Source organism: Phyllopteryx taeniolatus, chromosome 16, assembly GCF_024500385.1.
Source record: "Phyllopteryx taeniolatus isolate TA_2022b chromosome 16, UOR_Ptae_1.2, whole genome shotgun sequence".
In the NCBI taxonomy this organism is placed as follows: Eukaryota; Metazoa; Chordata; class Actinopteri; order Syngnathiformes; family Syngnathidae; genus Phyllopteryx; species Phyllopteryx taeniolatus.
The window spans coordinates 8,750,463-8,765,523 of record NC_084517.1 but is presented as its reverse complement, the minus strand read 5'-3'; the positions used below and the strand labels follow the sequence as shown (position 1 = coordinate 8,765,523).

At 46.7% G+C, this 15,061-nt stretch overlaps 1 protein-coding gene across 2 annotated transcripts in view; it reads right to left on the bottom strand.

Moving 5' to 3' along the window:
- usp43b (ubiquitin specific peptidase 43b) overlaps nt 1–10,202 on the bottom strand; it is a 114,353-nt gene extending 104,151 nt beyond the window's left edge. Inside the window, exon 1 of one of the 2 annotated variants that reach the window (XM_061750297.1) lies at nt 9,233–10,202. In XM_061750297.1, coding sequence (XP_061606281.1) covers nt 9,233–9,949 — 717 coding nt within the window. In that variant the 5' untranslated portion in view covers nt 9,950–10,202. The remainder of the gene's footprint in view (nt 1–9,232) is intronic. The other variant, XM_061750298.1, reaches the window with a different exon arrangement.
- Nucleotides 10,203–15,061: the final 4,859 nt, after the last annotated feature.

The following is a 15,061-nucleotide window of genomic DNA, read 5'->3' as shown; positions in this document are numbered from 1 at the left end:
TCTTGCCTCAGCTCACAGATATGCAGCACAAAGAGCTGCAGGCAGATAAAGGACCCCCCCAATCCCCTCCATGTTAAGCATGGGCAGTGTATAGAAGAGCCTGAGGATCTCCTTATAGGCCTCTGTCACAGCACCTGATCATCACGAGTCAACTCTTTCCGAAGCTTAGCTGCATTTCATTATTTATTTGCAGACTATTGTTAGTAGACTACTGAGATGCTATGGTGGGGAAAAACACTTGAATGGAGCACCTGATGACCCCTGTGTAGGCGCCAGTGATACTAAACAGGAGTCTTCTTATCAGCTGGCAGGACAACGCCAAGGTCATGCAGTTATCGATTTTTTGTGCTATGAGCAAGTAGCAATTTATGACTAAAATGAAGCACACTGTCAGAAATTGAGGCCCAATGACAGTCTATTTCTGACCCTCAAAGTACAAGCTACATTTATGTTAACCTCTCCTCAATTGCGGCCGCATGTCTTGGACACTCGGATGAAGAGAGGGGCTGAGCTGTCAACTGATCATCACCTGGTGGTGAGTTGGCTCCGATGGTGGAGGAAGATGCCGGTCTGACGTGGCAGGCCTATTGTGAGTGTCTGCTGGGAACGTCTGGCAGAATCCCCTGTCAGGAGGAATTTCAACTCCCACCTCCGACAGAACTTTTCTTATGTTCCGGGGGAAACAGGGGACATAGAGTCCGAGTGGACCATGTTCCGCGCCTCCATTGCTGAGGCGGCCGACCGGAGCTGTGACCGTAAGGTGGTCGGTGCCTGTCGTGGCGGCAATCCCCAAACCCGTTGGTGGACACCAGCGGTGAGGGAAGCCGTCAAGCCGAAGAAGGAGTCCTATCGGGCCTTTTGGGTCGGTGGGACTCCTGATGGGTAACGGCTGGCCAAGCGGAATGCAGCTTTGGTGGTCGCTGAAGCAAAAACCTGGGCATGGGAGGAGTTCGGTGAGGCCATGGAGAAAGACTTCCGGACGGCTTTGAGGAAAATTCTGGTCCACCGTCTCAGGAGAGGGAAGCAGTGTACCATCAACACTGTGTATAGTGGGGATGGGGCGGTGCTGACCTCGACTCTGGACGTTGTGACTCGGTGGGGAGAATACTTCGAAGACCTCCTCAATTCCACTGACACGCCTTCCCATGAGAAAGCAGAGTCTGGGTTCTCTGAGGCGGGCTCTGGGGTTGAGGTCACCGAGGTGGTTAAAAAGCTCCTCGGTGGCACGGCCCCGGGCATGGATGAGATTCGCCCGGAGTTCCTAAAGGCTCTGGATGTTGTGGGGCTGTCTTGGTAGACACGTCTCTGCAACATCACGTGGACATCGGGGACAGTGCATCTGGATTGGCAGACTGGTGTGTTGGTCCCCCTTTTTATTCCAGAAGGGGGACCGGAGGGTGTGTTCCAACTACAGGGGCTCACACTCCTTAGCCTCCCTGGTAAGGTCTATTCACGGGTGCTGGAGAGGAGGGTCCGTCGGGAAGTCGAATCTCAGATCCAGGAGGACCAGTGTGGTTTTCGTCCTGGCCATGGAACAGTGGACCAGCTCTACAACCTCGGCAGGGTCCTCGAGGGTGCATGGGAGTGCGCCCAACTAGTCTACATGTGTTTTGTGGACTTGGAGAAGGCGTTCGACCGTGTCCCTCGGGGAGTCCTGTGGGGGGTGCTTCGGGAGTATGAGGTACCGAACTCCCTGATACGGGCTGTTCGGTCCCTGTACGACCGGAGTCAGAGTTTGGTCCGCATATCCAGCAGTAAGCCGGACTCGTTTCCGGTGAGGGTTGGACTCCGCCAAGGCTGCCCTTTGTCACCGATTCTGTTCATAACTTTTATGGACAGAATTTCTAGGCGCAGCCGAGGCGTAGAGGGGATCCGGTTTGGTGGCCTCAGTATTGCATCTCTGCTTTTTGCAGATGATTTGGTTCTGTTGGCTTCATCAAGCCATGATCTCCAACTCTCACTGGAGTGGTTCGCAGCCGAGTGTTAACTCTTGTGTCTCCTCGTTCACAGTGCTCCCCTGTGTTCCGGACCCACGTCATTCGTGCCACCGAGCCAGCCGCCTGTTCTGTCCACTGCCTGCCAGCTGTACACACCGCCGTCTGCCAACACGTCCAGGACCACCTCAATAACCTTTCCTCAATAAACTGTTCATCATTTTACATCTCTCTCCGCCTGCTCTTGGGTCCAGCTACTCCCCACACGTGACAGAATACTTTGGCCAATCATGGACCCAGCAACCCCGTAGCCAATCATGAACGCACTCACCTTCCAAGGCACCCACATAGGGAAACAAGAACGGAGTCTCCAAGAACTCATGGAATCCCTAAACTCCCTCACACAACAAGTTTCCCTCCTTTCCTTGAAGATGCAATCCAAACTTCCTACTGTAAGTACAGCCACCCCGCCTCCCATACAAAGAACATCATGTCCCGCCGCCCGAGCCCTACTCCGGGGACCTAGGTGCATGTAGCCAGTTTATTCTTAATTGCTCACTCGTATTCAATCTCCAACCGTACAGTTATCCCACCGAACGTTCCAAAGTAGCATATGTCACTAACCTCCTCCGCGGCAAAGCAGCAAAATGGTCCACATCATTATGGCATAACTCCTCCCCAGTCCTCCTTTCGTTCGATTCTTTTTCCGCCGAACTCCGTAAGGTTTTCCATCACCCCGTTCAGGGCAAAGAAGCCACCCGTCGTCTCCTCACACTCACTCAGGGCGCTAAGTCCGTAGTGGAGTATTCTATTGACTTCCGTATCCTTGCAGGTGATTGCGGGTGGGATGACGCAGCCCTTAGGGGAATCTTTTCAAACAGTCTCTCCGAACAAATCAAAGACAAGCTTGCGGTCCGGGACGAAACCTCCTCTGTCCAGGCTCTAATCACTCTCTCCATCCGTCTGGATAACAGGCTGTGAGAGAGAGCCCGTGAGAGGGGGCTCCGCTCGCGTAAACACTCTCCCACTCTGAGCACCACGCTGTCTCACGCGCCTCCTGCACCGTCTTCCGCACTTTCGTCACTCCCCATTGCATCCGATGAATCCATGCAAATTGGTAAAACACGTTTTGATCCACAAGAAAGTCAGCGTCGTGTCATCCAGCGGCTTTGCATCTACTGCGGTCAATCTGGTCATATTATTCCCTCGTGCCCCCTCCGAACCAAAAGACCAAGCTCAGAGCGGCCCGAGAGTGTCGCGGTGAGCCAAACCTCCGTTCCCTCAAGCTCTCCCTCGCGCATGACCGTTCGCGCTTGCATTATCATTTCTGCTCATAACACCCCCACCCCTGCCCTTATTGATTCCGGTGCCGATGATAATTTTATTCATGAAGAAATAATTCACCAGCTCCAAATCCCTCTCCAACTACTTCCATCCCCAAAAAAAAGTCACAGCCCTGGATGGCCGAGTAATTTCCCCAGTCACCCACCAAACAGTGCCCATCACACTCCTTATTTCTGGCAATTACCGTGAAAACATTTCCCTGAGACCCTCTTTGTTCTTGGTATTCCCTGGCTCCAACTCCACAACCCCGCCATAGACTGGACTCGTTTATCCATCACCGGATGGATGGGGTCCTCATTGCCATTCCCACGGTCTGCTCTTTGTCGTTTCACCCTCAGAAGACCCACCCCACTCTGCCCCCCCAGTGGACCTCTCCCAAATTCCAGAAGAATATCATAGCTAGAAACCAGCTGACTAAAGAAATTAACATTGCAAAGAGGAACTATGCAGCAAATTTGGAAAATCAGTTTAGCGCAAACGACTCTAAATCAGTCTGGCATCCATTCCAATCGCTGACTAATTGCAAGCGACGATCCCCCCAAGCTGAGAACAATAGCACACTAGCCAACGACTTGAATACCTTCTACTGCAGATTTGAAAAGGACACTTTCACACCACACACCCACCCGGCCGCACCCGCGACCACAATCACACCTCTGACTTCTGCGTTAACCATCCATGAACAGGATGTGAGACGCATCTTCAAACAACAAAAGACCAGGACCTGAAGTGGGCGACCAACATCAAAATCCCTCCTCAAAAAGGCCCAGCAGAGGATGTACTTCCTGCGGCTTCTGAGAAAGCACGGCCTGCCACCGGAGCTGCTGAGACAGTTCTACACAGCGGTCATCGAATCAGTCCTGTGTTCTTCCATCACAGTCTGCTTTGGTGCTGCTACAAAAAAGGACAAACTCCGACTGCAACGAACAATCAAAACTGCTGAAAGGATTGTCGGTACCCCCCTACCCACCATTGAGGACTTGCACGCTGCCAGAACTAAGACAAGGGCGTGCAAAATCCTCTCGGACCCTCCGCACCCCGGTCACCAGCTCTTCCAGCTCCTTCCCTCAGGTAGGCGCTACCGATCAATGCAAACTAGAACTAGCAGACATTCCAACAGCTTCTTCCCTCTTGCGATCAACTTCTTAAACACCTAACCTATAATTCCATTACAACAAGCTGGCAATTTTTTGACTTGAGTTCGTTGTCACATTTCTGTGGGGCCAATTATGTATTACTCGTGCACTCACTGTAGTTGTCTCGCCATGTTGCACTATTTGCATATACTGGCCACTCATGCCAGAGTAGCATCTGCTCCATTTGCACACTGATTGAGGAATATCTGTAACATTTGCACAGCCAACATTGTCCCAGATTATCGCACTACTCGTCACTTTAAACCGCATACGCTCCTTGAAGTCTCAGCGCCCTTTGCACAATGGTCATTGCACCGGACTATTGCAATATTAGTCATTCGAACTGCTCTAAGTGCTTGAGGACTCTGCATCTTTTTGCACAATTGTTTTTTGTCAATGTCTTTATGTTGCCAGTGTTCTGTAAATTGACTGTCTGTTGTACTAGAGCGGCTCCAACTACCGGAGACAAATTCCTTGTGTGTTTTGGACATACTTGGCAAATAAAGATGATTCTGATTCTGATTCTGATGACCTCTCCCCAGTATTCAGCAAGGACTTGACCATCTCTCTATCCACTCAACCCCCACCAGCCACCCACCCCCCCCACACCCACCGCCCATATGATTGCGCCATAGACCTCAAGCCGGGAGCTCCACTTCCCACAAGCCGACTCTACAATCTCTCCTGTCCCGAAAAGAAGGCTATGGAGGATTACATCCGCGACTCCTTGGCTGCTGGCCACATATGCCCCTCCTCGTCGCCGGTCGGGGCTGGATTTTTCTTCGTAGAGAAAAAAGACACCACTCTCCGCCCATGCATCGACTAACGAGGACTCAATGACATTACAATTGAAAACAAGTCACCGCTACCCCTGATCGACCCGTCCTTTGAACCCCTCTGTGAAGCCCAAATCTTTACCAAATTGGACCTCCGTAACGCCTACCACCTCCTCCGTATCCGAGAGGGGGATGAATGGAAGACCGCCTTCAATACCCCTCTCGGACACTTCGAGTATCTGGTCATGCCATTCGGTTTAACCAACGCCCCAGCAGTTTTCCAAACATTAATTACTGACGTCCTTCGTGAAATGCTCAACCGGTTCGTGTTTGTATACCTCGATGACATCCTCATTTTCTCCCGCTCCCCCGAAGAACACCGCATACATGCACGCCAAGTCCTCCAGCGCCTCATCGAGAACCGTCTAAATGTCAAACCGGAAAAAGGTGAATTCCACCTATCCTCAGTACATTTCCTCAGCTATATCATTGTAAAAGGACAACTACAACCGGAGCCCGCCAAGATCCAAGCCATCATCGACTGGCCCATCCCCGCGACCTGCAAAGAACTGCAACGTTTCCTTTGATTCGCCAATTTCTACCGCCGATCCATCCGTAATTACAGCAAGGTCGCTATTCCCCACACCAGTCTCACATCCACCAACTCCCCCTTTCAGTGGACCCCGGCAGCCTCACAAGCATTCAAACTCAAATCCCTGTTCACCACTGCTCCCATTCTGCGCCACCCTGACCCTTCCCTCCAGTTCGTGGTGGAAGTTGACGCCTCGGATGCCGGAGCTGGAGCAGTCTTCTCCCAGCGAGACTCCACGACCCATCAACTTTAACCCTGTGCTTTTTTCCCCCCGTCACCTATCTCCAGTGGAAAGGAATTATGACGTCGGAAAGCTGCAGGCCCTAATATGGGCCCTGGAAGAATGGAGGCACTGGCTGGAGGGGACTAAACAACCATTTCTCATTTTGACTGACCACAAAAACCTTGCTTACCTCCGTACCACTAAACGCCTCAACCCCCGACAAGCACGCAAGGCACTATTCCTCAGCAGATTCAATTTTAGTCTCTCCTTCCGTCCGGTTACCGTAACACCAAGGCAGATGCCCTCTCCCGTATTCACTCCCCACCCTCCAGCTCAGCAGAACCCAAATCCATCCTTCCAACCTCCTGTTTCGTTGAAGCGGCCACGTGTGAGATCAAGCAGTTGGTCAATGTGGCCCAAAAGAACAAACTCGCAACCCCTCCTCATGGAGTTCCTTCCTCCCATGGATTGAATACGCTCATAATTCCCTCACCAGCTCCGCTACCGGTATGTCCCCATTCATGGCTTGGTACGGTTTCCAACCTCCACTGTTCGCCCTACAGGAGCAGGCGATGGCAGTCCCCTCCCTACAAGATTACCTCCAGAGAGTCCAGGCGGTTTGGAAGGACGTCCGGGCAGCGCTGATCTGGTCCGCGGCACGCAACAAGCAGCTCACAGACAGTCATTGCTCCCCGACGCCCGAATACAAGGTGGGTCAATCCGTCTGGCTCTCTTCCTACGACCTTCCCCTTCAAACAGAGACCCGTATACTCACTCCATGCTTCATTGGTCTTTTTCCCATCACCAAGATCATTAATCCCACTTCCGTCCAGTTAAAACTTCCACAATCCCGAAAGATTCATCCCACATTGCACGTCTCCTTCCTGAAGCCTGAAGCCTGCCCCCACCTGTGTCCTCTCTCTCTCCTCCCTCCCGTCTCTGTTTTCAGCACCTGTCTCCAATCAGCCTCATCACCACCAGTATTTAAGCCTGCCTGTTCCAGGAAATGCTCGCCAAAGTATTGCAGCCTCTATTAGCGGTACCACGGCCCACCTTACACAAGTAAGCCACTTAACTCCTCGTTCCCTTGTTAACTCTTGTGTCTCCTCGTTCCCAGTGCTCTCCTGTGTTCCTGACCCACGTCATTCCTGCCACCAAGCCAGCCGCCTGTTCTGTCCATTGCCTGCCACCTGTCTACGCCGCCGCCTGCCAACACATCCAGGACCACCTCCATAACTTTTCCTCAATAAACTGTTCATCATTTTACATCTGCCTCCGCCTGCTCTTGGGTCCAGCTACTCCCCACACGTGAGAGAATGAGTTGTCTTCTGGCAGACTATAAACCACAGCTTCGGCTTTCAAAAATTCTCTGCAGGCGAATCTGAAAAAATACATACTTAAGGTGTATTTTTTCAATTATTATCATTAGAAAGGTTACCACTTTTTGTTTTGCTTTTCTCATGCAGTACTTGGTTTCATTTCAGTCAGAATTTAGCTTGCAGCAAAACTACTACGGGGACAAAAGGCCAGGCGTTCTGGGCTTGAAAACCCACGGGAACACGTGGTTTTTTTTTGTCAAGTGAGTTTTTCTTCTTCTCAGTACGAGCACAATGCAACTTAAAAGATGGGAACTACTTTGAGTACAGAAGGGTCTTTTTCCCCATTGTGGCAAGTTAAATTAAAAAAAATAAGTACTGTGTGTAATTAACAGCAAAATTTCATTTTTAGTTTTGCACCTAAGTACATTTCAGTCTGCATTTAAAGGACTTGAATCAGTACTGCTACACATACCAATGTATATATATTTTTGTATGCATCTGTAGTATTACTTAAGTACAGAGAGTTTCTTAATACTTTTGCCACTTCTGTTATTAACCACTGCATACTATACCAGTGATTCCCAACCAGTGTGCTGTCAGCGCTCTTCATGTGTGAATTGTTCAATTTTTAATTGGTCAGAACATTATCGGTAAGTACTACAAATAATGTTGCGTTGTTCATCTTTCTATGCCAGCGATGTATCGAGACAGGCAGAATAATTAAATCCTCTACCCCGTAGATGGCAATTAACCAGTGTCACCAAGTTTTGTGACATTTTTGTTTGGAGTGAGATTTTTTTTCTTATGTAAAATACTATATGAGCGTCACGGTGGGCGACTGGTTAGAGCGTCTGCCTCACTGAGGACAAGGGTTCAATCCCCGGCCCCGCCTGTGTGGAGTTTGCATGTTGTCCCCGTGCCTGCGTGGGTTTTCTCCGGGCACTCCGGTTTCCTCCCACATCCCAAAAACATGCATGGTAGGTTAACTGACAACTCTAAATTGCCCGTAGGTGTGAATGTGAGTGCGAATGGTTGTTTGTTTGTATGTGCCCTACAGATTGGCTGGCAACCAGTTCAGGGCCTCCTGCCCGATGATAGCTGGGATAGGCTCCAGCACGCCCGCGACCCTAGTGAGGAGAAGTGGCTCAGAAAATGGATGGATGGATGGAAATACTATATGCTTTGTTTCCCAACCTTTATTGAGACAAGGCACATACTGTATTTTCAGTCCATCTTCTTTACCGCTTATCCTCACTAACGCGGGTGTGCCTATGCTTATAGCAGCTGACTTGGGGCAAGAGGAAGGGTACACCCTGGACTGGTGACCAGCTAATCGCAGAGCAAATATAGACAAACAACCATTCACACTCACGTACACCTATGGACAATTTAGGGTCTTCAATTAAACCTAATGCATGTTTTTCTTTTGAAATGTAGTAGCAAACCAGCGTACCCACGCAAGCATGGGGAGATGCAAACTCCACATAGGAAGGTCAGAGCCCAGATTCGAACCACAGAACTGTGATGTGGATGTGCCAACCACTCACGGCCACAACAAATATTTTACATCTGAAAAAATCTCAGAGGTTGAGAAACACTGCGTATCCAAGTGTTTCCCAACCTTTATTGAGCCAAGACACATCTTTAAAATCTCTTGGAACACCACCAAAGAAAAATGTCAGTAAATGTACATACACAGGTAAATCGTAAAGCTTCTTAATTGTTTCCCGGCATAGATAAATGAACAAAGATACATCATTTGTAGTAAAAACCTCATTTTCAGACCGATCAAGTGATACTGGATACTTTTCCGTGGCACACCTTATTATCTCTCAAGGCAATTTGGTTGGGAAAGCATTGCTCTACTATATGGGAGGTTGAAGATCATGTTTTGGTGTGTGGGTCTACCTTGAAGTCCACAGACAGCTGTGGGGTGTATTCCAGAGTCCACAGAGCCCGAACAAGTGAGGCCAAGTGCTCAGTGACCTCTCCGTTAGCAAAGTGGGTCTCCCCACTCCTCACAGTCCCGTTGACTACTGGGGTGTCACTCAGGTCCAATTTGTACCTCTCCAGTCCCAAGTACTCGGTCAGCAGGTCGGTATTGCTCAGACACTGGACCACGGCGTTCATGAAACACGTGTTCCCGTGGTTTTTCAAGCCCAGAACGCCTGGCATTTTGTCCCCGTAGTGGTAAGGTAGTTTGTCCCTGCCAAGAGGAGGGTTCTTGGCCAGCCGAGTCACCTGTACATCCTCTTTGACAATCCCTGAGCTGGCACTGAGGGTGCAAGGTGCGCCATTCCGAAAGCCTCCGTCGTCGTCCTCCACGTCCTGCGTGTCTGCAAAGTGGGTGAAAGTGCCTAGGGTTTTCATGATTCTGTTCATAAAACTCCCCACGGACTTGAGTGATTTCTTCCGGAAAAGCTTGACAGATTTCGGCTTCTTGTCCTTACGCTTGTCCTCCTTCGACGTGGGCATTTCCTGCTTCTTCTCCATGGCGGTGGCGCCTCCACTACTCCCCCGTAGGTCCGGTCTCCCACTCCTCATCATTGTCTTGTCAATTCCGTCGCCCGTGTGCCACTTCTTCCCCTTCCCACGAAGCGCGCCTAAAGGTGACACCATCGCCATCACAGCAGCACCCTGTTTTCCTCCTCGTCCGCCCACCCCGTACGCCACCTTCCACGTCCATCCCAGCACTTAACTGAAGGCGTTCTTTATCACGCGTGGCGTCACGTCCCCGCCAGCCAGCCAGCACTGGGGCACGACAGGAGCCCGCTCGACAGCTCAGCTCTCTCTTTTCCCAGTCTAGACCCACTTCGCCGGGGAAAGGCTCATGATTGTGGGACCGTGTGTGCCTCCTCCCACTTCCCACACGCAGCACATACACTCGCTTGACAATTAATTTGGCCCAGTAGTACAGTCCTGCGATAAAACGTGCTCTTTAAGTGGCTTTCATCTCATGTGTTAATTCAGTGGTTTTGAAAAAAATAAAATAATGATAATGATAATAATAATCACACCACATAAAGTACCGCCTGAAAATAAACTCCAAGGATCAAACATAAAAATACAGTCGCGTAGTGGGCCTAAGTCATCATAAAAAATTGGACATGGGTTTTATTCCTAAAAAGTATATTTTAAGTCCCTATAAAGTGAAAATACCTACGTCAAATTTGACACAACACAAAGAAAAGTGTTCTAAAGGGGATGTAGGGCAGTTTAAAAGGCATAAGAATTAAATTTTTTGTCATATATGTTAAAACTGTCCGACCTGACAGTAGAATATTGTCAAAATGATCTTTTGAAAAATCAACCGTCTCCAATACTTCTAATTAAATTTTAATTATTATTCTACAATTTGGCACAGCATGACAAGAATAGCCAATCAGAGACTGTAGAGGCAGGAGGCATGACAGAATACTCTGTCAATCATTTGCACATGCGCATCATGTTTTATTTAAAAAAAATTTTTTTTTTAGGACCGTTGTGCTTGGAGCCTCACGGGTTCGCACCTCTTCCTCCCACAAATATATATAATATAGGGTAATGATCCATATTAGGACAATGGCATCAGTGACAGAACAAAGCATTACTATTATTTAATTCCCTCATCAAATGAGAATAAAAAAGCAATCTGATTGATAAGCAGTGTCGATAATGGAATCGGAATTGCAATTTTAATTTTTTAAAATTTATTTATTATTTTTTTAATCAATTCTCATCCCTAGCAATCAGTAGCAACTTTTAAATTACTTCCTAGAACTAACTTTTACAGACTGGGTATTATGAGATGTCATCTTGGCCCTAGTTCCCACCCTGCCAATGATTTTAAAAAATAAATAAATAAATAATTAACCAACCTACATCAGCCCTCTTGGTCAGCTCATATTGGGTTCTTGTATTTCCTGGGTTCCTCAATCGTTTTTACTGTATATGACAGATCCTATGAAAGTTGGGATTTATGTTTGTTTGGGTTTTGGTTATAATTGTGTCATTTTGTTTTATGAATGCGTTCCTGTTCTGACAAAGCACTTTGTAAACATGGTTTTAAAGGTGCTATATAAAAAAAGTTATTTTTGTTATTATTTAATAATAATAATAATAATAATAGCCAATGACAGCAATAAGGGCAATTCTAAACACAAGGAAAGAAAAGAGTAATGGTACTTCCAATTTGTGGCATTGGTGTGCAGGAGGGCACGGCGGAAAACTGGTTAGCACATCTGCCTCACAGTTCTGAGGACCTGAGTTCAAATCCGGCCTCCCTTGTGTGGAGTTTGCATGTTTTCCCCGTGCCTGCGTGGGTTTCCTCCCACATCCCAAAAACATGCATGGTAGGTTAATTGAAAACTCTAAATTGCCTGAAGGTGTACATGTTTGTTTGTTTATATGTGTCCTGCGTTTGGCTGGCGACCAGTTCAGGGTGTCCCTCGCCTCTCGCCCAAAGATAGCTGGGATAGGCTGCAGCACACCCACAACCCAAGTGAGGATAAGCGATATGTAAAATGGATGGATGGTGTGCAGAAGCCAAAAGTGATTTTATTTTGTTCATGGAGCCTCAAATCCCTGATGGTGCCCCTGACTATTACTAAGACTATTTTGATGACACACTGTTTTCAGATACTTGTTTTCATAGGCAGTGCATTTTTTTCTACTCCAATGAAGGATCCAATTTTTATTTGAGTGTGAATGTGTGCATGTGTGGGAGATCCTTTGGAAGGTATTTATCACAGGTTACAGTGTCCTGGACTATTACCATCATTCCTTTGGCATGAAGTAAAAGAGCCACATTTAAGTACTCAGGGCTGTCCCACTAACAACACAACTACATTTTCTTTCAGCAGTGAGCAAAAGCTCTCCTCCCCACAGCAAATGCTATTGAAATAAGGAATACGTCATGTCAAGATGTTATTTTCTTTCAGAGCGTCCTTGGCGATGTCAACTGTTGTTGTAGAAGAAGAAGAAGAAGAAGAAGAAGAAGAAGAATCATCTTTTATTGTCATGAACATGCATGCATGCACACGAAATTTCTTCTCTGCATTTTACCCATCACAGTGAACACATACACATGTTAGTGGAACACACTGGAGCAGGGGGTAGCTGAAGCACCCGGGGAGCATTTCGGGGTATCAGTGTCTTGCTCAAGGACACCACAGCCGTGAGTCCGGGGGATGTTGGCGGATGGTCCAGTCAGGGTCTTGAACCTAGGTACCCCACGGTGGCAGGCGATGCAATTTCAAGCCTTTGCCATGTAACACCTAAGAGCTAAAATGAGCAAGCAGCTCGAGGTTGGTGTGGAATGCCACTCTCACGTCGCTCACAAATAATTGGAGTAGACACATGGTGACAGGATTACAATCATATATACAGTTCATGTACTGTATTCCAAGGCCTTTCTGACTCAAGATAACACTGATAATTAAAGTTAAAGGCCGGTATTCTCTTTTAACTGATTTTTAACTGTGTACCTTGGACCACTTTACATTTTTAAGGATTATGGTGTTTACAAAACAAAAGCCTTTATAATATTCAATTTACATGTGAGTGATGCAAGGGGAGTTTGCAGGCCTTTATTTGTCCTACAGTAAGCACACAATAATCTTCCATCTTCTGTTCTGCTTTATCCTCACAAGGGTCACAGGCGTGCTGGAGCCTATCCCAACCATCTTCGGGCGAGAGGCGGGGTACACACTGAACTGGTCGCCAGCCAATCGCAGGGCAGATATAAACAAACAGCCATTCGCACTCACATTCACACCTAAGGGCAATTTAGAGTCTTCAATCAATCTACCACGCATGTTTTTGGGATGTGAGAGGAAACCGGAGTGCCCGGGAAAAAAAACCCACCCAGGCACAGCGAGAACATGCAAACTCCACACAGGCGGGGCTGGGATTTGAACCCCAGTCTCAGAACTGTAAGGCAGATGTGCTAACCAGTCATCCATCATGTGTAACAAGAATGGAGGAAAAATAAATTAGATACTGCATAAGCCGAATACTATACGTGCAGGAGGGATTTCTTGTTCTTTTACAGGATTTTTTCATTATTACTTATTTTGATACTTATTTTCTACTTACGTTATATACTTAACATACAATACATGCAGTTACCATGTTCCTCCTTAGTTTCTGGACAATGTGATGTGATGCAGTTTGGACTTGTAAATATTTTATTTTTCTATATAAAAATGATAACTAACAACACTTTTTGTATTTTTGATAATACTCATAAATACTTCTATTAAAAAGGTTTGTGAGTTCTGACCATAAGGAAATTTGTGCCACAAGGTGAGAAATGTATAGTATCAATGTTCTAGAATACTGTCAAAATGTTTAAATGAAGAAAATGGTCCATATTTATCATTGCCAGTAATATCTCTGACAATTTATTTTCAGACTTTCGACATTTTCTTGGGCCATTCTCAGCCATACAATACCCAAACAAAAATGCATTTTAACTCTAAATTTGGCCTGTGTATGATTCATTTGGGGCTTAACTGTAACATCTAACCTTAGATATCTTATCTAGGCAAGGTACAATGTCAGTTCGTTTTGTCTTCCGGAAAGACTATACTTTCCCCCCCACATTTTTCAAACAATCTTCTTCAAAGTATGTTTAAAAAACATCTTCATTTTTAAAATATTTTTTCAAAGAGCCCAACGTACTTTAATGATGATTTGATTATCAATCCAGTGCATGCTTGACATAGCTGGGGTTAAAATTTTTTTTACCATCTCTCTTTGTTGCAATGTTCAACTGATATGCTCACTGCAAACCAGTTTTCCAGTCTTATCCTCTTTTATAATACCAAACATGTAACCTGTGTAAATTCTTTGCTGACATCCCATGGCTTTTTTTTCACAGCCGCCAATGATATGAGGGTGATGTGATGAAACTGCCAAGTGCTTTCATCATTTTCCTACAATGGACTGGCACAGATACAACATTCAGTCTTTTATCTAGCGCAATAATGACTCAGCGGGCATTTCAAAGCCGCTGCCATCTATTATATAGTTGGTGGCAGAGTTCTAATCACCTCAATGTTTGGCACATGTCACTTTCTTATTTTGGCCTGTGCTTTTGAATGCCATTTCAAGGTTTTGTCACTTTTCAGTCTTATTCCTATTCATTATTACATTATAAATTCCTGATTATGCCTCTATATGTGGATGTTATTGTATTTGCTGTGAGGAGGTTCTTATACAAAGTAGAGATACAAAGGCTGGAATGTCATGGAATTATCTCATTGTTCCCCCACTGTGGCCGAAAAGTTGAATAATGACATGCGTGATGAGTACAACTGGTGACATAATTTATATGACAAAGACAGAGAGGTCTTTGCAGAGAGGAATATGCCATCTTCCGACACCATGATGGAAACTGAGAACATCTGCTGGACTGAGTCATAACCCAAGGAACAGACACTCTTTCAGCTGAACAAACAATGCATGTTGTTTTGTTCAGAGCATCTCATAATGTTTAGATAAGTGATGACTATGTTGACTAAAATGCCCCCCAGAGACAGTCAGAAGAGGAAATCCATGTCAGTATGTCTGCATCTTTACAACTCTGGCTTAATGAATTCAAATATTAGATGCAACTTTTAAAAAAAGTTTTATCACAACCACTTCAACCTTTGCTGGAATCAGTTTCTGTCTAGAACGGAAACAGACGGGGCTGAGTGGGCGAAATCTGTCTTCCACCAGGTCCCAGATTATGCAGGCCCCCATCTGAGCTGG